Source organism: Rhipicephalus sanguineus, chromosome 5 (genome assembly GCF_013339695.2).
Source record: "Rhipicephalus sanguineus isolate Rsan-2018 chromosome 5, BIME_Rsan_1.4, whole genome shotgun sequence".
Taxonomy (NCBI): Eukaryota; Metazoa; Arthropoda; class Arachnida; order Ixodida; family Ixodidae; genus Rhipicephalus; species Rhipicephalus sanguineus.
In genome coordinates this window covers 145,521,667-145,545,426 of record NC_051180.1, presented here as the reverse complement: position 1 = coordinate 145,545,426, position 23,760 = coordinate 145,521,667, and the positions used below count along the sequence as shown (strand labels likewise).

Genomic DNA, 23,760 nt, shown 5'->3' with positions numbered 1-23,760 from the left:
TATGCGTTTATGATCACTACCCAAGCTGTTAATGCCTTCCTCGTCTATTCTCATCTCTCTAAGTTTGTCATATATTCCTTCTGTCATGAGACAATAATCAATGCTCGATTGCCTGTTTCCGACTTCCCACGTGATCTGCCCCTCACACTTCGGCCCCACGTTAACTATCTCAAGACTATGTTGCTCGCAGAGATCTACCAATAACTTGCCATTGGTGTCTGAATATCCGTCAAGGTCACGAATGTGAGCGTTCATGTCCCCTAGAAGGATTATTTCGGCATCATGACCAAATTCTTTAATATCGGTGCTTATGCATTTCACTATCTCCAGATTCTTTTCTCTGCAGTTATTCCCCGTCCACAAGTATGCTACACCTAGCCACGTTTTCTTTCCACCTACTGTGCCCGAAACCCAAAGGTGCTCTGAACACGTCTGCTTCACTCTATCCCATTTTGTTCTGCTATGAATTAGCATTCCAACACCCCCACCTCTCCTTTCTGATGTGATCCTGTTACATCCTTCCCAAATATAATTGTCAGTATGTGGTGGCTCTTCCAAGTCTCTAAGGTGTGTTTCTGTAACCGCATAAACACCTATCTGTTCCTTGTTTAACTGTCCCTCAATCTCTAACCATTTTTCCTTTTTTCTGCCACCCTGCATGTTAATGTAACTAATTGCAACACGCGCCTTCTCCCTTCTTTTACCTTTTCTCTGGTTTTTCGCTATATTGCCTGTCAAAGAGTCCCCCTGGTTGTTTTCCTCATTACAAGCTACCCTGGGCAGCGAAGGGCCCGCGTGCCCCCCAAAAAAGCTACTGCGCGTCCCGCAAGTCGCCAACCCACCTCATGACCAAGCCTCCTATCGAAGTGTATTCCGTCTCTTTGAAAACCACCCCACCTGTGCACCTCTCTGTTTATTTCCACTACCTCGATGCTTTTCTCTCGACTCATATGCCATATCTCTTTGTTTGCGTCGACAACCGCTCTTTGCAGGTTGACGTCACGCACCGGTACCTCCGGTATTGTGCATACCACTATCTGCAGCTGAGGGGAAATGGCGCGCATGTCATCTACCCCTTTCGCTAATGTGGTCGCTAGTTCGGCTGATTCTTCATTCAAGACGTCGTTTAGACCTCCCGCGATTATCACGAGGTTACGTCCATTAGCCTTAGTTGCGAGTTTTGCGCTAGCTTGTCTCATCACTGATCCCATCCCATGTCCCGGGAACTTCCCTATTAAAACTCGTTTGTCGCCTCTCACCCTTTCTTTGACTGCTTCTGCGCATCTAACTAAATTCGAGTCCCCGGCGATTATCACGTGTTCCGACTTTTCTGCTGGACTCTCCCGCACCTGGCCACTGCCTCGGTTATTAGCGCGTGCCACTGCTGCTGTATTGTCCCCTCCCCTTCCCAAAACTTGGTGTTGGCTAGGTCCTGTGACCCTTGCACCTATCTTTTCCAAACCTGTTTCCCCCTTCGCGTCTACCAGTGTAGGGGTCGATGCCCCTCTGTTCCCGCTGTCGCTTGCTTCCTTGTTCGCCATGACTACCTTTGCTAACCCCTCCTCGGCTGACTTAAGCCTTTCCCCCATAGCCATCGTTTTTTCCCGCTCTGTCGCCAACGCATTTTCCAGCTCGGCGATTCTTACCATGAGCTCATTCTGGGCAGCCATCATTATTTCCATTTTCGCCTCTAACTCGCATTGCTTACACTAGGCGTCAGCTCCCTCTGTCTTCTCATCCGTACCAACCTCTATTTTCCATCCCATTCCGCACCCTGAACACTTTACGGTCTTTTTGACCATGGCTAGATCGTTCACACGGCGGATTAAATACACTTAAAGCCAAATGATATCACTAAACTCCGCAAGTATGCTACACTGCAAATCACATGTGTACCTTTCAGCCACGTGGTGTCCGAACAAACAACTAATAAAAAAAAAACAGGCAACTGTCACACAGGAAACAGTACAAAGTTGTAAGCCCTATTAACCTTCAATCTAGTGGCTTATGTACTCATATAACTAAAAAAAACAAGCTCGAATCATGCAAAAAAAAAAAAACTTATCTGACGCTGTCATTCCGGAGCCCACGAAAAACACGTCCGTTCTCTAGCAGTCCGCGCGCGCGAGTTTGCATGGTGCTGCAACGCCATCTATGGTGCTATGCGGGAACAATAGGGTGGGCTCCGAGATTTCGGTGCGCACCGCTATTTTCGCGCTTGCCAATATGCCTCGCCGCGGCAGCTAAGTAGCTGTTGCGCAATCATGTCTTTGTCTAGGCCTGTTAAATCGAGGAATTTTGTTTTTGACTTTATATCTGGTATCAAGAAAGGAATGACAGAAACGTAGAGGCAGAAAGCAAGCAGGCTAACCAGAAAGCATTTGGTTGGCTGCGCTACGCTGCGGATTGGGAAAGAGGAATGATTAGAGAGAGAAGATGAATGGAAGGAAGGAAGGAAGGAAGGAAGGAAGGAAGGAAGGAAGGAAGGAAGTGAACGGCGAAATTGCTGACGTGTGCAGGACTACACCACTATAATAATTGCTGGAGTATTGCGTCCCAAAACCAAGATAGGACTATGAGAGACACCATAGTGGAGGGCTTCGGAAATTTAGACCACCTTGAGTTCATTAAGGTGCGTGTGAGTCGAAGCACATGGGCCTCTCGCATGTTGCCCCCGTTGAAATGCGGCCGGGATTCGATCCCACGACCTTCCGGTGGTACTGCAGCAATAGTCGAATGCATTCGCACAAGCCCGTCGTCCTCAAGAAGTGCATAAGTGCCTTTACTGACTTGCGGGATGACAAACGATGGGAACGAGACAGGGGCCAAAAGGTTGGACACAGCATATGAACCAGTGATAATATTAAGTGCTCTTAGCTATATAAAGTAATACACTACGTGACTACGCATCTTTGAGGCATAGACGACAAACAATGCAATTGACAAACCCGTGGACGTATATTAAAAAATGTTTTCCCTCGCAATTAATAAAGAAAAAAATCACAGCATGTCCACGTGGTGAATGATGATGAGTGGGGCGAACCGAACTCACGCTGCAGCACGGCGATGGCATTGGCGCGAGCGTGGTCCTTCTTGATGGAAGATATTGTGACTAGATTGTTTGAGAACCACAATCTGTTGCACACACCGCAACTATGGCCGAAACTGTTATCAAGGAAGTCCCGCTGGAAGCGCGCGTCGGCGCCTTCGGGCAGAGCCCGCCTGATGTGTTTTGCATCCACTTCACGCGCTCGCAGAGCCTCGCGCTCTGCCTGCCGGTACGCGCGCTTTCTCGCCGCTTCACGGTCCTTCACATTTTGAAGATCCTATTCGCGCCGTAGCCGTGCAGCTTCGGCCTCGCGGGCTCGAACGGCGGGGTCTTCGCGCCGCAGCCGTGCAGCTTGTCGAGAAGCTTCGGCCTCGCGGGCTCGAACGGCGGGTTCTTCTCGCCGCAGCCCTACAGCTTGTCGAGCAGCTTCGGCCTCGCGGGCTCGAACGGCGGGGTCTTCTCGCCGCAGCCATGCAGCTTGTCGAGCAGCTTCGGCTTCGCGGGCTCGAACGGCGGAATCTGCTTCGCGGCGTCGACGTGCAGCTTCGGCCTCGCGGGCTCTCACCTCAGGATTCTGTCTGCGAGCGCGCGCTGCCGCCGCCTTCCGTGCCCTCCGTTCCGCAGCCTTGTCTTCCATCTGGCGACTCCGAGCTAAAGAGAAAGCGTGCCAAGAGGGAGCCTCATGGCGCGTTACTTCTGAAAGGTTGTCTTCGGGTGTCGTTGAAAACACGAGACGTAGTAAAGAAGAAAGAACGCCACACAGGCGAACACGCACGAGAGTGTCACTCGTCAACGTCTTCTTCTTCTTCTACTGCATTCCAGAACGCGCGCAGTAAAGAAGAAAGAATGCCACACAGGCGAACACGCACGAGAGTCTCACTCGTCAACGTCGTCTTCTTCTTCTACTGCATACAAGAACGCGCGCTTCTCACGAGCTAGAGGTGGATACTACAACGCTACAAACGGAGGATGGACAGACCCACGGCATAAGGAGCTTCGCCCCTAAAAAGAAATATCGCATGTTGTCACCCTCACATGTAAAAACACACCAACCTTGCTTTTGTCAGATACAATGACTTACCGAAAGTCTGCGTCCCCCAGCCGGTGGCGATGGCGGTCTTTCCAAAGTAACTTTCGTCGCCACGCTCGGGTAGACAAACAGGCCGGATGTACTCGTTGAACGTGACGGGACGCTTGAGCCTCAGTACAGAGATGTCGTTCATGAACGTGTCCTTTTGGAAGCCAGGGTGCTCCCGAATGCGGGACACCTCAATGTCTTTTACGTTTTCAGATGGCTCTTGAATGTTGTGGGCACCCAACCGGACAGTTATGTTGGCGGCTTTGAGCCTGCAAAGACATTTACTAACGCTGTAACTCCGCTAACTAGCAAGTTTCTGATTTTTTTCATGGCTATCTGAACATCCGGCCATTTCATGACCGTAATAGCCAGCACTGCAAAAACAATGACGTAACTAGCCAGAGTATGGAATGCTAGAAACAAAGCCCAGTACTTTCACTTTATTCTTTTTTCTCAGTGTTTTTCTGTTTCATATACCAGAATACCAGTATCAGCGTTGCATGGTGCTCCCATGTAGACATAACATCAGTAGCTTAGCCATAACTAGAATACCGAAGCAGACTACTACACATTGAGCAAGGCGTAATGTGATTTGAATCGCGCAGTTCCCGTGTATGTAACAAGCGCATCATAGTATATTGTGCTAAATGCGGCGAGCACTAAACTTTGGTTATTTAAACGGCAGTTTTTTGTGAAATATATTTTCACGCAAGATAGAAGGGCTAAAGCTTCGGATAGTTAGTGTTTCGTACTACAGGGTGGGCGGACTATAACTCGCTATTAAGAGTTGTTTATAACTTTTGTAATACTTAACCTGTAAGGAAAAAAAATCATCTTGTTCCTTATAGTCGGAGAATCTTCATGCATTTCTAGAATTTCGAGTTAGCGCCGCCATTATTCACTTTAGTTTTTTTTTCGTTTCATCAAAACTAAGAACTATGAAAGGTATTAGCAATTCTTAATAGGGAATCACTTTAAGCCCACCATGAGTGTATAGCACAAAAACAGAACAAGTGTTGAGTAACGATGAAGACAAGCACTTACCTTCGAACTGAATTTATGGTATGAAATGAGAGTCTAATTAGTCGGAAATATATTTTTCTGACAACGTACAATATATGACTATTCAGCGCGTCCAATGTAGCAATTTCTGTTTGCATTACTTCTTCAGTGTAAAAGGCGGGTCATAAAGCTAGAACAGATTGCAAAACCACAAACCAGGCAATCACGATGTCTCGTTGATAGTTAGCGAAGGAGCTTGGCCAACGCTAAGCGAGGCTAATGAATTAAATGCTATGTGAACTCCCCAGATATTCAGAATGGAAGACTTTTGTGTACACTCGAGTACATTTAATTGAAGTAGTTTCTCCTCGTCTGTATAAAAGGCGTGAATAAGTGCTGTTTGCAAACGTTGGTGCTTCATTCATAAGAAAATAGCGTCTGCAATCACAAATGCATCTAAAGCAAAGTTTGTGTGTAAGAACGAATTTCTACCAATCCCTCTATTTGACAAATTATCAGCTAAGGTGATCACCAAAGGTTAAAAAGAACTCTTACGGAGGGGTGGTTTTGTGAACTCGGTCTCTGTCTTCTGTGAGATCCGTTTACTGATGGCCAACAACATTCAGTAATATTATTGCCATAATAACGATCGGTTAGGGTCCATCAATACAAGCTGTTCCAGTGGATGGATGCTTTTTTGAATATTTAGAAAATTTCTTTTAAGGAAAGAAATTTTAACAGCGAAGCAGTTAAAGCTCGAGGTAAAACTGATGACCACGAAAAAACTATCATCATCATGAACGGGCATGTGCCCCAGAAAGTGGGCAAATCCCACTACTCACCGCTGGTCCACTAAAAATGAAGATGGCAAATAAAGACATCAATAACAAGAAAGAGAAAGAAAGGGAAGAAAGACAGAGAATCAAAGAGAGCAAGAAACATATAGCATAAAAAAGGCAGAGAAAGAGAGATCGGCAGAAAGAAAAGGAAGAAAAACAAAAAGCGAAAGAGAGAAATAAAGAAAATCACTGAAAGAGAAAGAAAGAATTAAAGAGAGATAGAGGAAATGATAGAAAGAAATTAACAAGAGCAAGACAGATAATCAAAGAAAGAGAGAGAAAGAACCAAATAGAGAGAGAGAGATAGAAAAAGATAGAAAGAAAGTAACCGGCGTCAGCCAGAACACTTGAGAATCGACCAGCTTGGCTGTGCCATGCTCTGCGCGACTTAGTGCAAACTTCCCGCGTTTTTTACATTTGCCGAAAGTTACACATCTACGAATTAGAGATTGCCACAGTTGCGTTACCTACCGCGTGGTCAATAACATTACGAGCTTAACTGTTACGAATAGCACTATGAACATTACAAACACGCAATTGGAATCAGTGAATCATTACAAACACGCAATTGGAAGCAGTGAATGCGATAAGTACACGACGTAATGTTACATGTACGAGGGCTAGCAGCTAACACGTTTTGCTCCGATCTCACTTAACTCTACAAAACACTGGTGCATGGCAATACGGCCACTCCCGGGAGAGAAGCGGTTTTCGGTCAGTTCTGTTCTGTTCTGTTCTAACTGTTTTGCTGTGGAGAGGTTGAGGTCCATATTGCCTCGGCTACTCCATATCACGAAGTTATGCAGCGAAAAAAAAAAAAAAAAGAATAATACTGAACGGTACCTAAACATGAACAATCCGAAAAAAAAAAATCATACCAATACACAGTTTGCTTGCAGCAGTTCACACTATCATAAACTGTTCACCCGCACACCTTCCTCTTCTACTATCAGTATATGCACTAACACATTTCATATAAATCAATCCCTGGCTGTTTATCACAGGCGCTTATCCAGTCCGGTCTCCACTAAAAAATCTGTCAGGAAGATGTTCGCCTTTTTCTGAAGATGCATCTCAGGCCATGGTCCAAGTAATTTCTTTAATGTGAGGGGCCGTCTGTCCAAACTTGCTAATTTTTTTCTTTAATTTTTCTCTTTCATTCGCGTATTTAACGCACTCCAACAGAATATGGCGAACATTTTCTTCTGCTTGACCACAATGGCATTCCGGGGAGTTGGATCGATGTATCTTGTGCAGGAAGCTGTTTGTGTAGGCTACTTCCAATCGAAGTCTGTGGATTAAAGTCTCTAAGTGTCGTGGGAGATCTGTCGCTATGAAAAATTTTCTGTTTGGATCAACTTCATAAAGTACTGATTCCTTTGATTTAGGGCTATCAAACCACTTCTCCATCGAACAATGGTTAGCTCCTTGCGTTATAAAATGTCGAATATCCGCCCCAGACACAGGGATTGCGCAATCCCGTCCTTCGTTCAATGCTTTCTTCGCGAGGCTGTCAGCATCTTCATTTCCCTTTATTCCAGTGTGACTGGGTATCCATTGGAATACAATGTTGTGACCCTGCGCTGAGGCATATTCCACCGTTTCTGCAATACATTGTGCTATTTCACCATTTTTGTAAAGTGATCTCGCATTTCTGATTAGCTGAAGGGCAGGTTTGCTATCCGTGCATATCACCCACTTTCGTGGCTCAGAATTCTCGCAGATAAGCTTAACTGCTTCAAAGATAGCCACCAATTCTGCTGTCGTCGATGAAGATTTGTGGGATAATTTGTGCATTCTCTTTTCCTCTATTTCGGGTATAAGAACCGCACAGGCTGACGCTTCTTCAGTGCATGATCCATCTGTATATATCTTCGTTTTGTCATTATGCGTTATATGAAAATGATGAAGTACCATCTGTGCGGCTACTAGAGGCGCCATGTCTGCTTTCTTCCGTATGCCATCTATTTCATAGATAACGTTGAGAAGCGGCAGCGTCCAAGGTGGTTTTGAAGGTTTCCATCGTTTAAATCCTGGTACTACTGCTTGAAATGATGATACACTTTCCTGTAGTCTCGTTGCCGTCCTTTGTGTTAGTGCACCAGATAAAGGATGACTTTCATGTTGCGTGAAAATTCTAAATAAATTTCGACATGTTTCTTTAGCTCGGAGTACTGCCAAAGGTGGTTGTCGAGCCTCTGCATACACTAAAGCACTGGAAGTTGACCGTGGCAACCCCAGACATACCCTCAAGCTCCTTGCCAATAACAAGTGGAGTCTCCTTTCGGTGGAGGCTGGAAGTCCGTGCAGCAGCGGCAGTGAATAACTTACGATGGGGCGTATCCACGCAACATGTAGGGCTAATAACGACTCTGTAGTACCGCCCCATTTTGCCCCGCAGAGATGCCGGAGGATTCGAATGGCCTGATTCACTTTTTGTTCAAGGAACTGGACATGAGGTGACCATGTTAGTCTCCGGTCTAAAATCACTCCCAAGAATCTATGAGTTTTTACCATTTGAATAGGCTGGTTTTGCAGACTAATCTGGAAATCTCCAGGTCTTTTCAATGTAAACGGTAGTATGGCTGTTTTAGCCAGACTCAGTGCCATACCTCTTTTCTTAGAAAACGGTCTACATAATCCAATCCTTCTTGTAAAGTTTGTTGGACATCCAAAAACGATGGACCAGACGTCCATATACTTATATCATCAGCATATACTGAACATCTGATGTTAGGTGGAAGATTATACGGGAGCTGCGCCATGACTGCATTGAAGAGAGTAGGGCTTAGCACGCTGCCCTGTGGCACTCCTTGGTTGACGACGTGTTCTGAGGTCGGGCCCTCCTGTGTAACTACAAAAATTTGCCGGTGCCTCAGGAAGTCAGCGATCCAACGCAGTATCTTGCCCTTGAATCCCTGCAGGGCCAGGCCTTCCAGAACGTGAACGTGACTCACTGTGTCGTATGCTCGTTGGACATCAAGGAATACAGCGACAGTGATGTTTCCTTCCGTACGTTGGTTTTCCACGTCTGTGACCAAGTCCAAAATGCAGTCCATTGTGCATCTACCTCTTCTGAAGCCGGCTATGCTTTCTGGTAGTAGTTTCTTCATGTCTTGCCACCATAAAATTCGTTCATTGATCATTTTCTCCATCACTTTCGAAATACAACTTGTCAAACTAACCGGCCTAAACGAATCCAACTGCATAGGGCTCTTCCCTGGCTTTAGCAACGGTACTACTTTCGATATCTTCCAACTTTCCGGAACCTTTTCTTCTTGCCAACTTTTATTGTAAATGTCCAACAGGTGCAATTTTCCTTTCTCGCACAAATTAGCCAGTGCAGCGTATGTGACTCCATCTGGTCCTGGTGAACTTGTTCGTTTTACAGAAGACAGCACATGTTGGAGCTCCTCTGGTGTGAAGCTGTCATCCAGATCTGATGAACTGACCGCAGAGAACTTCGTTACAACCGCCGAAGCTGATTCTGCTGAGGATTTATATTCGCTAGTTTGGACGGCCTCTCCAGTTCTCAGTATAAGATCGCAAAATTCTTCGGCAATCACACGTTCGCTAACTCCTCGAGACAGCGCTAGAGCCTGCAGTGGTCTCGAGTGGACTACTGGCTGTCGGAGGGCGCGTACCATGTTCCACAGTTGAGGCGCCGAGGTTTATGGAGAAAGTGAGGCACATAAATCTTGCCACCTTTTGGTTGAAAGCTTCTGCAGTTGGTTCTGCATTGCAGAATGTACTTTCTGTGCAACCTTGAAATCTTCTAAATTTCCCGACCTGCGATATCTTCTTTCAGATCGACGTCGAATTGCCCGAAACCGCTCATACTCAGCGTCAACACCCGCATATCCATCTGGAATGGGTGCTACACGAGTAGCTTTTGTTAGAAAATGTTTTATCTTCGATGCATACGTTTCTGCGTCATAACAAGGTTCAAGATTTTGTCTCTGTAGCTCTCGAAAGATTGCCCAATTTGTAATTCTTGCTGTGCGGTTATCTCTCGTTTTCTTCAACTTTGGGTGATAAATGAATACTGGCAGGTGGTCACTTCCTCTTGTATCAGCGTCTGTAGTCCAGTCCGCTCCAGCCGCTAATTCAGAGGAGCACACAGTGATGTCTAGTACGCTGCAGTAGTTATGCCCCCGTAGGAACGTCGGAGAACCATCATTTAGTATAGCGTATCCGTGGTCTTCGCATATCTTTACTATAGCAGAACCCCTTACATCACAACGCTCACTACCCCACAATTCATGGTGCGCGTTAAAGTCACCACATATAATTATGGGATCATGATCAGATCTACACACTGCAGCCAACTCCGCGTATGAAACTTTTGCTTGAGGGTGCACGTATACACTAACTACAGTTACAGTAACGTTACCAAACTTCACCTTGCATCTAACAAATTCCGGCGCATCTGTTTTTGACGTAGCCACAAGTGTCGATGGAATATCGCGTCTCACACACAACATCACTCTGCTTTTTGCCGCTGGTCGTATCAGTGCTCCGAGCGCGAAGCAGTCAGATCATAGCGCGTAGAAGGTATACGAGCCGTTCGCTGGGGGATGTCTGCCCAAACAGCGCACGTGCCAGCACTCTCGACCGCACCCTTATAGTCAAAGTTCACAGTTGCTGCTCGAGTTACGCAGTCCCTCTCTCCAGACATCCCTTCCTGCTCCTTCGCCCAGCAAATGACGGGCGGGGCGTTTCCTTCTGCTTGAGGAGCAATCGACGGCAGCCCTCGCACACGGGTTGATGTTATTCCGTGTGACGGAGATGTCCAGCTTGTTTCATCTCTGCTTTAGCCATGTTCCTTTCCAACGCTCGCGAGCCTTTACTCGCGGGTAATACATACAATGCGCGGAGCGATGTTGTCGATTTAGAGTTTATACGGAACATGACGGCTACGGTGAAAACCTGTCCTGAGTGTCCATACAATTGCTAACGCAAATAAAAATATGCAAAAAAACGTCGAAGCGGGCTTGCCTTTTTCCTGGAAAGCTGCATTGTCTCCGCTGTAAAGAGTGCGTCCGTTGGAAGAATCATATAATCCGGCGCCTTTTCCATTGGTTTCGTTCTCGCCTTCAATACCCTTCTTATTGGGGACATCTCCTCGCCACTTATTTCTTCATAAAGCACGCGTACAATGTCAGCACTAAGCGTTGAACCTATCATGATTTCACGCTTGTCGGCTACAGACTGTTATCTCTGCATGCGCGGTCGCAAACGCACGAAATGGAGCGAAATTAGTTAATCGCGCACGATAGTCATGCGAGAGAAGCAAAGCGGGTGGGTGGCTGCATAGCAAAGCAGTACGGGAGAAAATTCACAACTGTTATTTCTCGTATATGAACCAGTCGAGAGTATGTACACCCTGATGATGTCACGTGAATCACTATTCTGGTATCACGAAGTGCACCGAAGACAAGAAACGCCAAGAGAGAATAACGCGCTCGTTGTTCTTGTTTTTTGTTGTATTTTCAGATGCCGTTAAAGGACCTTTATAAAGACAGGGCGTGCAAACACGGACACAGGAGAGTAGTCAAAACACCAGAAACGCCGCGAACAGCTGAAATACCACACAGCGGCGGAACCGAAGGTAGACACAAATATTCATCTGTGCATTCTTACGTAAGAGGCCATACTTATCAATCAAGTGCAAGTAGTGGTCTACGTGATTGATAGCAGTTCACTCTCTCGACTTTTCTCTTATGTCCGTGTTTCCACGTCATGTCTTAACATGAATACCTACCAACAAGCTCAGCTATATTCTAAGTTTGTCATTCTCTTCTGCATTTATTTATCGATTTACTCGAGTAACAATGAGAGGAAAGATTGTACTAACGCACCGATATATATACAGTACTGATCTATTTTATTTATTTATGAACAGTGTACTAGGTCCAAGACTCCAAGAATATGCTATCCAGCGAGTTGGGTCGTCGCCCTTTAAGGCTGGAGGACGCGCCAGCGTTAAGGTCAGGCAATACTCGTGATATTTCTGGAGAAGAAAAAGATACTACAACTTCTGGGGATCTATTCTCGATGCGTTCATTCAAAGGAGATGTCCACGGTCCATTTCGGCACAGCGCATTAAGTGATTCGAAAAAGCGGTGAGCCGTGATGTCACCTCGCTCTTGACCACGTCGCCGCCCTGCACCCGCCAACACACTCCTAACGTAAGAAGATTGTGGACAAAATGCACAGAAACAGGAACTTTTCAAGTCTGATTTTGCATATGAATGTGTCCCAGATGTTTTGCATATGAATGTGTCCCAGATACAGGTGGCACAAAAACGCTAGCGCAGCGTAATTTCAGCTTGGTTCATTTCCCGATCCTCTCCGAATATAAAGACTGGAATGCCCTTACTCTTTACGCCATTGCCATCCCGTTTTCACTGAAACTTGATCGCGTAGCAGCTTATCTTCTTTAAACTGTGGTAAACGTCTTTTTGTATACATCATGTGTACACCCCTTAAAGGGCCCCTAACCACCCCGCGTTCAAAGACGAGGGTGTGATTTCTTTCTCGCCTTCGCTACCCTTCCTACAGGCGATATCTCCTCCTTGCCACTTATTCCTTAAGAGCACGTACAATGTCAGCAGTACGCGTTGAGCCTATCGGGATTTCGCGCTTGTCGGCTATACGCTGTTATCTCCGCTTGCGCAGTGGGAAACACGCAAAATGAAGTCAAATCAGTTGATCGCGCACGATAGTCATTGGAGACAAGGAAGAACGGGTGGCTGGCTGCTCGGCAAAGCAGTGTAGGAGACAATTCACAACAGAGTCCGCCACGGTGGAGCAGTGGTTATGGTGCTCGGCTGCTGACCCGAATGTAGCGGGTTCTATCCCTGCCGCGGCGGCTGCATTTGGATGCAGGCGAAGTGGTAGAGGCTCTCATAACTCTCATAACAACGTCTCTCATAACCATATCGTCGTATTGGGACGTACAACCCCAGATATTAATTCACAACTATTTCGCGTATATGGACGAATCGAGAGTAAACGTACCGTAATGACGTCAGAGTAATCACCGCTTTTGCGTCACGAAGTGCACCAGAAAGACGAGAATAACGGGTCCTTTTTTTTGTATTTTCAGAGGCTGGTGAGGGGCCCTTGAAGTATTTCTTCAGACAGGGTCCTTAGGAAAATAATGTGATTCCGGGTGATGTGGCGATAAGGATGCAATTGCCGCAACGACGCTCAATCTCTGCCCCCCCCCCTACCTCCCCCCTAGCACTTCTATGTAAGCTGGAGAGACAGGCCTTCACATTTCTGTCATGATAATTCAGTGCTTGAGTCATGAAAACAGCGTCGACAGATGTGTGAAGACTGTTTTATCCGTTCACAGCAACGGAAATGCTGACAAAATCTGTGGCCGCTGTTCTAACGTTTCGTCGGAGGAACGAAATGATTGTGCGTTGTTCCTCCTTGTTTATGTCAACTCGTCGAACACCCGCCTTCCGCTCCAAGTTTCTCAGAGACGCTGTGAAAGTGCCAGTTGCAAGAGTGCGTACTGCGCATTAGTTTCTCTCGATAATTGAATAGCGCCTGAAATGGGCAAGTGACGTCTTCTGGGCGAGCGAAAGTCGTGAGCTACAGCACATTAAGTATCATAAGAGCTTCTTTTATTGTATGGCTGGTCAAAGACATTCTCAACGCTCCCATGCGACTCGAAACAACGTGTTTGACTGCACGTCGTTATTTCTGCGTTGTTGTTCGCTTCTGCATTTCTTTCCCGAAGCCTTTTTTCGGTCGCTTTCCGCATACGTGTTCGGTCCAAGGTCAGTCAGGGTCGGAGGAACGTGTTTACATTCTCCCAGAGGCAAACAAATGGGCTAAAGCCCGTTCCGGACACCTCGGTATAACTGAATGCGCATTCTCTCTCGCCGGTATTTTTCCGCACTGAAGGCCCACGTCACGAAGTGACGTCAGGCTGCATCTGGACATCCGGATACGGGGTGCACCCCGGCACGACTTCTTTTCATGCCAGGCACGCAACCGACGCCATGTTACGTATAGCAGGTTCTACTAGACCTACCCACCGAACGGCATTGCCGGTTCCCCTGCCGCAGGTTAGAATGATAAACGACTGGTGTGGCTAGCGTGAATGCGTTATAGATAAGGATGGTGCGATTAACGCTAATAGAGGAAGGGCATGTGTTTCCCAGTTAGGCAAATGCACTTTTTTTTATTATGAGTCGTTTCTGAAACCGTTACCACGTGTAAGGAATGGTTCAACGCTCCCTTCGATCGGAGGTGAAATTATTCATGCGTGACCCCTTCCGCGTGCCGAACTATCGCCATGAAGGGACGGCATCTATTACGCGAGCTTCTATTATTATGCAATACGCACGCAGCGCTTCTGTCATGTGCATAGAACACTAAGTAAAGCTTCGGCTGTATCAGGCAGTCAGCGCTTTTTTTTTCTTTTTTTCTCGCATCAAAAGAAAAGCTTCCATGTGTTCTATATGTTTGCTTCATATCTGCATTAAATTGATAGACATAGACCGCAAGTTTCTTTTGTTCGACGTCTGTGTTAACGACTGGTTACACGATGCTTCCTATCATTTGCACTATTGCGACAAGAAGGATGATTGTGGGCTCTGTAATTCTTTTAAATGCGAAGCATTTCTTAGCGAACCTCAGGTACTTTGGACATTTCTATCTATCTATCTATCTATCTATCTATCTATCTATCTATCTAGCCGCCTACGTCTGGGTGCTCTCCTGGTCGTCTCCATAGGTTCTAATATACCAAAATTGGCATAGCATAGGATGAGTGTATGAAGATCACGATTCACTGGTCATGACATGAATAACGCAAAATACCGGTCGCGTACATCGTGAAACCCTTTCCCTCAGTCTCGTGTGGCACATACCCGCATACCAGAGTTTATGATATGCGGGTATGTGCCACAGGTGATGAGAGAGTCTCAATCAACGCAGTAACCGCGGACATACACATTGACACGGAAGGAAAGTGATAATAATTGTTGGGCTTTTACGTCCCCAAACCACGACATGATTATGAGAGACGCCGTAGTGAAGGGTTCCGGAAATTGTGACCATCTAGTATTCTTTAACGTGCACTGACATCGCACAGTACACGAGCCTCTAGCATTTCGCCTTCATCGAAATGCGACCGCGGCGGCCGGGGTCGAACCCGCGACCTTCGGGTCAGCAGCCGGGCACCGTAACCACTACACCACACCGGCAGACGCAAGGAAAGTTACGGAGCTGAAGACAGAGCACCCCTGGAAGAGCTGGGCTACCATCCACTCGTCCACGTGGTCCGCAACGTCGACTACGTTGATTACGCAAAAACCGGTGCTAATGCTTCCTACAATAACTCTGCCGAGAGGACCATGTCCCTCATGATTAACTGCGACTTCAGCATTGATTTATCAAAACCCAACAACGCTTGGTTCTTAGACGGCATGAAAGACGGCTTGAATGTGGGCAGGGCATCACAAGACCTCGGTGCCACGTCGAGGACAGGAGGCATCGTAGATCATTTCTTCGTAAGAGCCATCTGCGGTTTCCACCAGCTCTACTATACCTCGCACTTCACTACACTTAGACCCCTCGTAGCCGCGATCACGAACAGATCCGATTAACAAGTCCGGTCCAGCTGGTGCTCACTGATCACGGTGATGATGGCCTTATTCAAGAACTGCCAAGACCCCCTTCCCTCATACACACGGGTTCGTGAAACGTGCCTGCTTTCTCCGCAATAACGGATAAGTATAAGCATAACAGCTGTAACGCAACTGTAACAACTGCAACTGTTATTGTAACGTACGTGCTGTGCGCCTGCACGTGCCACTCTGCTGTGTATATATCTAGGGAGACTTTTCTGAATGAAGCTTAGTTGCGAGTAGCGCCTGTCTTGTGCTTTTGTGTTCTTTCATTGTCCTATTCAAATTCGCGCTATCCAGTATTGAAGAATATAAGCACTACATATCGGCTTACTGCGTCTGGTGTCGGTAACACCTATGTTGCTGTTGGCATCGTTAAAGGGGCCCTGCGACACAATTTGAGCATGTTTTTTTCATCGGTTCTTCTGGTACTGTGGAATGCACCGATATTGTTGCGCAAGTGGCAACGCCGAAATCGAAGCGGATATAATTTTAATTCAAGGGATAAACTACCTTGATTTCGCACTATGGCGACACACATCGGCTATTTCTGTTACAGGAAGTGACGTGATATCATGTGACAGTGACGACAAAGACCGTTCGTTTCTGATTGGCTTGACGCGACACGTGACGTGCAATATTCATATGGTGGAAGCTTGGCCATATTACGGAGGCCTAAGAGGAACAAAACCCCTTTTTATGCTTTCTCAGAAACAAATGATTCCCGTTTCTAACTGACATATTTTCAAAACAACGAACACGACGCTAGGTGCGCTGTGGAATGGTAATCAAACGATACTCTTCCGGGTTTTGTCTTTTGCGGCATCGAGCGACACCGGCCACACCGGCACCTGCGAAACACGCAACGTTCAGCTCGGCACGATGCTGTCAACGAAAAAAAAAATTCTAAACGCTTACCGGCCGACGCCTTCCGCGTCATCGGGCGTTAGCGTTTCGTCTGGGCTCATGGAGCCATCCTCGCGTTGCGCGGGGCTCAGCGACGCACTTTCAATTTGCAATGGCGTGCACGACATGCAAGCAATCACTTCGTCGCAAGAGCTCACGCTCGAGTCTGTTAGGTCTTCCAGACTCATTTTGTGCACTACACGACAAATCATGGGAGCGTCTGCTAACTGACGCACGTGGGTTGTCGTAAGCGTGGTAACAACGCCGTCAAAAACAGGGGTAGCAATGTACTGTCTGAAGGCCACCATGAGGTGACATTTCCGGTATGTCTTTATAAGACGCGCGCGGTGATTGGAACCGGTCTTTGACGTCAGCGGGAGAGTGAAATCCGAAAAAAACGTTTCTCGTCGTCGTCTGCTTGAATTTTGAACTTTGAGGACTAATAACTTCACTTTTCGTGCACCAATTTGCATAATTCTTTTTGCGTTCGTCTCGGCATTCATAAATACACTCATTTGCGGTGCTAAATAAGGCAGTCGCAACAGTGTCGCAGGGCCCCTTTAAGCAACTGTAAACAACTGGTTGTATAACACATGTGCGACTCTTCAAGATATGTGTGTGCGTATACCATTTGCACAATTCTCTAGCGTCATTCCGTAACGTTTCGCTCAATGTGAAAAACTGCCACACAGCCACCTTTCTGCGCATGCTTCGCGTAACATCTATTCCCGCGGCACGTGGGATCTGCCGAATATTTAGGCTAGAGTCGAGCTTTTTACGTGTCTTGTAGGAGGAGCGCATCAGAAAAGTATCCGATATTCACAAATAATTTCTGTTCTCTTATTTCTTGCCTTGTACGCAGAGCAGGCATCACACTTCTGTACGCTCTACGTCATTGCTGAATAGATGCAATGTTTCTTGATATCGCGAATAATTTCTTGCTCTTCTCATCGTTTCAAAACAATGGTGCCGTGTGGACTCGATGCGGAGTGGTATTGGGCTTTGGCATGCAACAAAGTTACGATGACAAATGGACACCTAGAAAGCCTCCATGGAAAATTCCGGCAGATCCCACGCATTTCGGGCATTGCGAAGCAGTCGGCGAGTATAGCTGCCTATGCCTTATTTTTGTCTTCGAGCCATATCTTATGAGGTGGGTGGAAGTGTTTGTGTAAATTTAGTAGTTGTGTGCATATCCTGGGCTTGCCAGGCACCGCGACTACACTGGCGTGTAAAGGATAGCTAACGTTCGGGCGTAGAGTGCGCACTTAATTACTGCACAGATGTCACTCTTATAGAAACTAAGTACAAACACCGTTCGCTGTCAACGTTTGTCTGCTTCATTAATATCGTAACTATACCAAACGGTGTGTCTTTCTTTTGCTTAACCCACGCCTGCAGTGGGCGTAGACAGGCTGATGATGATGATGATGATGATGATGAGTGTCGTATAAAATTCGCGATATTCATTTTTGCTGTTCCTGGGTTTATATAAACTGCGAATAACGTGTGGAGCATACTGGCATACCAGGGCGCAGCCAGAAATTTTTTTTTCAGGGGGGGGGGGGTTCAACCATACTTTATGTATGTTCGCGCATGCGTTTGTATGTGTGCGTGTATATATACGCAAGCAAAATTGAAAATTTCAGGGGGGGGGGTTCAACCCCCCCCCCCCCCTTGGCTACGCCCCTGTAGCATACTAAGGGCTGTGGAATGCGGCTGTGTGCCACACGTGACTGGGAGAAAGCTAGCAACGCAAGGTGATACTTGGAAATAGTATAAATCTTGCAGTCTACGCCTTTTTACTCAAATGCCGCCTGTACAGAATTGTCGCTTGGCTCCTGTGTTCAAGGCGCGTTGTTTGGCTAGTTGGCTATCGTTGGTGTTCCTGAGCTCTGTCCCGTGTCCTATCTTGCGATTGTGTTCTTTCGCGCGTTAAAAGCAGCTATGTCCTGCCCGCAACTCACCCTTCTGTGCAGTGAGCTGCCGTTATGACGTATCTGTTGCTGATGAGGGCTCCACCGCAGTAGTGCTCGCCGGTGTCGCTTCTCAGGAGGGCAGCCTGTGGAAATGTGTGCATCGAAATAGAGCATTCTTCCATGGACAGTCAGTTTAGAACGTCACTGTTCAAAATGTTTTAAAACGTCTGGGAAAATAAATTTCCTTTGTTCAAATCCATGGATATTCTTGCAAAATGAAAGCTCGCGTTACCGCTTCACTGACTTAGTGGCGACGCCATTATGTTCTCGAGGCCCCGGTTGCGGGCTCAATTCTAGCTACGCCGAAAGTATCTAATTCGATACGCGGACACAACGCGCGTACGCTCGTGTATTACGTTTTGAGAGCGTTAATTACCTTGAGCTAATAATCAATAATTAACAACAATCCTATACGACGTCTCCTAAGCATACATGTTGCTTTGAAATAATAAATCCCGTTAAGGAACAAATATATCAAGTAATTACTCGATCATTGAAGTATTAGAGAGTTGTCGATGCTCAGCCGATGATTCTTCACTTGCTTAAGTATGGGGAGTCGTGACTCAGTTCACTACACTTTAGCTGCTTCTTCCAAATTCGCTCTTTATTTTCTGTTGAAACTGCTCAACTCTTCCAACTTTGTTTTGCCTATGAGTACGGCGCATATGACAGCATGTGTAACATACCACTGCCCTTTTGCCAGAGAAATAAATTTGGTAAAAAACGCGGCCTTCATATATTTCAAGGAATAACGCTGTCCGATGAATTGTGCTTGCTGCAACTTAATCGAAAAAATTATTGCGGTACTTACCATCCACGCCCATTTGTTGGGATTGGCTTCGTTGCCACCGATGATTCTCTTGTGAAGCACAGGAATTCCGCACGCTGAAAAAGATGCGCGAATGCATTTTATACGGCATTAAACTTCGATAAATATGCAACGTAGCTACCACTTCTAGGTGTACATAACTAATAGCCTTAAAGCGCGCTGATAAAACATGGGCAGAGCAATGCGTGGGGCTATGTGCGTAAAACGAAGAACCTGTTTCGAAATCACAAATTGTGCAAAGGCGACCACGAATGTTCTTGTTGTGTTTTACGTCATAAGAGGCATACAATGTTTACGTCCGCCGCATCCCCGCAGATGTTCTAAGCGTCTCTTCATTATTCTTTCACCCCTTACGCTTCCGGACCATTATACTTCGTTCAAAGAACGCTTGCGACTATTCTTCCTGTGGGTTTTTTTAAACACCGACTCATTCGGGAAAAACCCCTTCCACTGCGCGTTCTTCTCCATACCGCCTGTTACGTTTTCTGAGCTTGGCCTGGCGCGCCACAATTGTACTTTAGTGTAGTTCATCAATTGAGTTGCCTTGTCTGTTGGAAAATTTCTTTTGCGATCGCACAATCTACGTGGAACGTGACTAAAGAAGGAGTACAAGATAAAGAAGGCAGCCTTTTAAGTGGAAAGTCAATCATTGGTCACCCAGTCTCTAGTTGTAAGACATACAACTCACGAGCACGGAAAGTGCCAGAAATGGCGAGCTCTTTCCGTGAACTCATTAGTGGCTTCTGCTAATAGAAATAATGTAGCAAATATATGAGGGCAGCAAGTTCTTATGGTATGAAGAAAGAGAATGAAAAGCGTGATGGTGCATTTGGCATAGACGCAACATGCAAATCCGGTGCCAAGTTGCGGGATAAAAACACTCCCATCACTACACTAACCTGTACTACACTCTAAACGTGGTAACCGATAAATGTAATTTTGTGCAACGATAGTAAGGGTTACCAAGTTTAGAATTCATGCACTCAAAGCTAATGTAACCCTTACTTTATAGGCGCACAAAATCACATTTATCGGTTACCACGTTTAGAGTGTATCGTGAGCACTATGAACTGGGACACGGAATTCATGTTTATTCAAGAATTACTTGTAATGTACTGGTATGAATGTGACGTATTGATTTGCCAGAGGTGCCTTTCCGCTTCAGCATTCACATTCGGACACAACTTTAGAAGCCCGCGGCATTTCCTTCGCAAAGGCGGATGCACACAATGCCTGCACCAATGGGCGCGCACTCCCGAGTGACGTCATGAGCCGGACGGCCGGTGACCCCGACTTCGAAGAACAGTGCCGAGTGCATGAGCGGGACTATTTTTTTAGTCGTGGAGGCGATCGGCTGCGGCGCTTCGGTCGTCCGGGTGGGGCCTCTCCGGAATTCTTACGTTCTATCCGATTATAGCGACATGAACAATTTTGCGTTTACCAACTGCTTCTAGCCGCTATGACCTTTAAAAGGTAATTTCAGTATTCAATCTAACATTACACACGATAATGCGTCTTGTTTACCGGAATATATGAGAGACTGTACGTCTTGCTCACTAGAGGTCTACCATGTACCTTTTATTATGTTGAGTCAACCGACTAGCGAAATCACTTATATAATTGCGGTTTCTATATGAAACACGATGATGCAACCAGCTACGGAACTGTCGGTTTGCTTTCTCAACAAGATGAAGGGGAAAAAAACTAATCAGCCAGATTTGACAATGTGGCGAGCAAAGATTCGATATTTACCAGAATGCCTCATCGCTGTTTCTATTCTCTGGCTCATCATTGGTCTAGTGTGTTCAAAACAGCCGATTATTGGACATTCTAAGGTTAAAACAAAGCTGATGCCCAAACGACATTCAGACTGAAGAAATAGAAATGAACAGGACTATGAAATGAAGCTGCTTACTTACTGTCCTTAGAAAAATGTATCAGCGAACAAGCGACGGTAAGGAGACCAGGTGGTTCAAGTTAATCCAAAGTCCCCCACCGCGGCATGCCTCATGATCATGTCGTGGTCTTGGCACGTTAAACTACAGAATTTTATTTCCTTAACAAACAAGCGGCTTCTTCCATGAGACTACGGTTTAACATGAACAGCTACATAATGTTTCTCGATATTTTGGATTTCGGGTGGCGACGTCCAAGTTTACAAGAACAATTGAGCTCTTACTGCATAACACCTATGCCATAACATAGAAGAAATCATTATGTACAAAATTTAATATACGAAACCCACTCAACGACTAACGTTTCCATGGATATATAAAACCTACTATAACGATGTTGCTGTACTTATCAGAGAGACAATTATGAAGGCCACCATGTGCTTTCCGCGTAATAAGAGCTTCAAGCTGCAGTTGTAAGCGCATAATGCATTCCTTAAACGTGCACACTCAGCACCAATTAGATTGCAGGCTCATGGAAGCTTGCCAAGAGCACACGGGCCTCCTAAGCTGCTTTCGTGAGCTTCTAAAGAAGTAGGAAAATTTAAGAGAGATGTACACAATAGATAACGACACCTTGTTTGAGAAACAAAAGGGATAAGCAATTATCCGACATGGTTGCAGACAACAACAATTAGTATGCTTATGTTTACGACAAAAAGCGTATTGTATTTCAAGTACCAGCGTTTCATGCAATTTCTACTGGCGTGGCACAAGTATATTGCATCAGAGTGCGCAGCTTGTTATCTTTGTTGACATTCGAGACTGTTTGGTGTTTTTCCACACTCCGGCCTTCTGATTTCCGGGGGTTGCAATTTCCGGATCCCGGACGTTGACTCGGATACACGACATTGTCGAGTGCACGAGTGAGTCTATGGCAGGGTTTTCCCCAGAAATATTTTAGGAGTAGAAATTTTCAGAGCGGTGAGGGGGTGACGGGGAGGGGGGGTCGGAGATATTAAGGTTAATAATTTCAAGCTATCAAACGTCCCGTTTGCATCGATATGTTTGCACAGCGCAAATTGAACGGAGACAAGGGAGAGGACCCAACACAGGCGCTAACTTCAACTAAATTTTATTAGCGAAAACGCTCGAAATAAATACACAAGCTATGGCAACAGTATACATCAGCGCAATTGCACAACCTATTGCGTACAGCTAGGTGACCTTTCTGTAAGCATGTCATCTGTTGCCCTCGTCCAAAACGAAAACTGATTATCTGTCTGTGACGCAATATATTGTGTGTATGCGCTGATGTGTATACTGTGGCCATGTTCATATCTTGCGTATACATTTCTAGCGTTCTTGCTAAAAATCTAGTTGAAGCCAGTGCCTATGTTGTGTACTCTCACGCGTCCTCGTTCAATTTGAGCTGTGCAAACATGTCGATGCTATAGCAACAACCCAAGCTACGGTTCCCGTTTTCTACACACATCCACATTTAATTTCTGGACGCAAGTACGACCGCTTGTCTTCTTGCACTGGCATTGGAGTTCGCGATCTTTTAAACCGCAGTAAAACTTTTGTTGGGCCTAGTTGGTACATAGCATTTAGGAACAGGACTTCAGCGCAAATGAAGAAGGACCACGAAGACTAGAAAGACCGAAAAAAAGCGCCAGTCCTCGTCTTTCTAGTCTTCGTGGTCCGTCTTCATTTGCGCTGAAGTTCTGTTCCTAAATTTTAAACCGCAAGGCCACCTATTCAGACTCCGTTATACATAGCCAGGTGGTGGGTGCCATGGCTTGCTAGTGTTGCGCGCACACAGTTGCTGTTTATTGGTTCATCAGGCACACAATTGAACGGGGTCAGTCGGGGTGGTGGAAGGTCTATCGAAAGTTGTGGGCAGTGAAACAGAGTGGTGGGCGGTGAAGCGAAGCGGTGGGCGGCATTTCCACTACCACCCACCATGGCGAGAACCCTGGTCGATGGTATTAAAAGCCGTTCGGGATTCGACGGCGTACTCACTCGGTCTCAGTTCCTCGAGTTCCGGTGGCACTGGCTTTGTCGGGTTTCTTTTCATGTGCGAGTGCGCGTCTGTGCTCGGCCTGCCCGCAGGCCGGCTCGTTGTGGCTCGGTGAGTGTTGGTACCATCCTGCGGCTTGCTACTAGGACGGCTGCTCGGCCTGTTGCTGGGGGAGCCACTCGGCTTGTTGCCCGCAGAGTTGCTTGGCGTGTTGCTTGGGTAGCCGCCCGGCCTGTTGCCCGAGGAATCGCTCGGCTTGTTGCTCGGGTAGCCACTGCCCGGCCTGTTGCCGGAAGAGTCGCCCGGCCTGCTACCCGGATAGCCACTCGGCTTGGTGCCGGGGTGGTCACTCGGCCGGCTAGCAGGGTAGTCGCTCGGCTTGCTCTCCGGGTACTCGCCAGGCTTTGAACTGGGATAGCCGCTCGGCTTGGTACCGGGATTGCTGCTGGGCTTGCCCCCGTTGTCGCGAGTCGGTGGCACGTGCCTCTTTCGCCGCAAGAAAATTGTTTG

At 46.5% G+C, this 23,760-nt stretch overlaps 1 protein-coding gene across 1 annotated transcript in view; it reads right to left on the bottom strand.

Annotated features, from left to right (window-relative positions):
- LOC119394312 (proclotting enzyme) overlaps nt 1–23,357 on the bottom strand; it is a 47,792-nt gene extending 24,435 nt beyond the window's left edge. Inside the window, exons 1-4 of the mRNA XM_037661600.2 lie at nt 23,253–23,357; nt 19,318–19,391; nt 18,495–18,589; nt 4,131–4,396 (exon numbers count right to left, since the gene is read on the bottom strand). Coding sequence (XP_037517528.2) covers nt 4,131–4,396; nt 18,495–18,589; nt 19,318–19,391; nt 23,253–23,307 — 490 coding nt within the window. The 5' untranslated portion in view covers nt 23,308–23,357. The remainder of the gene's footprint in view (nt 1–4,130; nt 4,397–18,494; nt 18,590–19,317; nt 19,392–23,252) is intronic.
- Between the last annotated feature and the right edge of the window lie 403 nt (nt 23,358–23,760).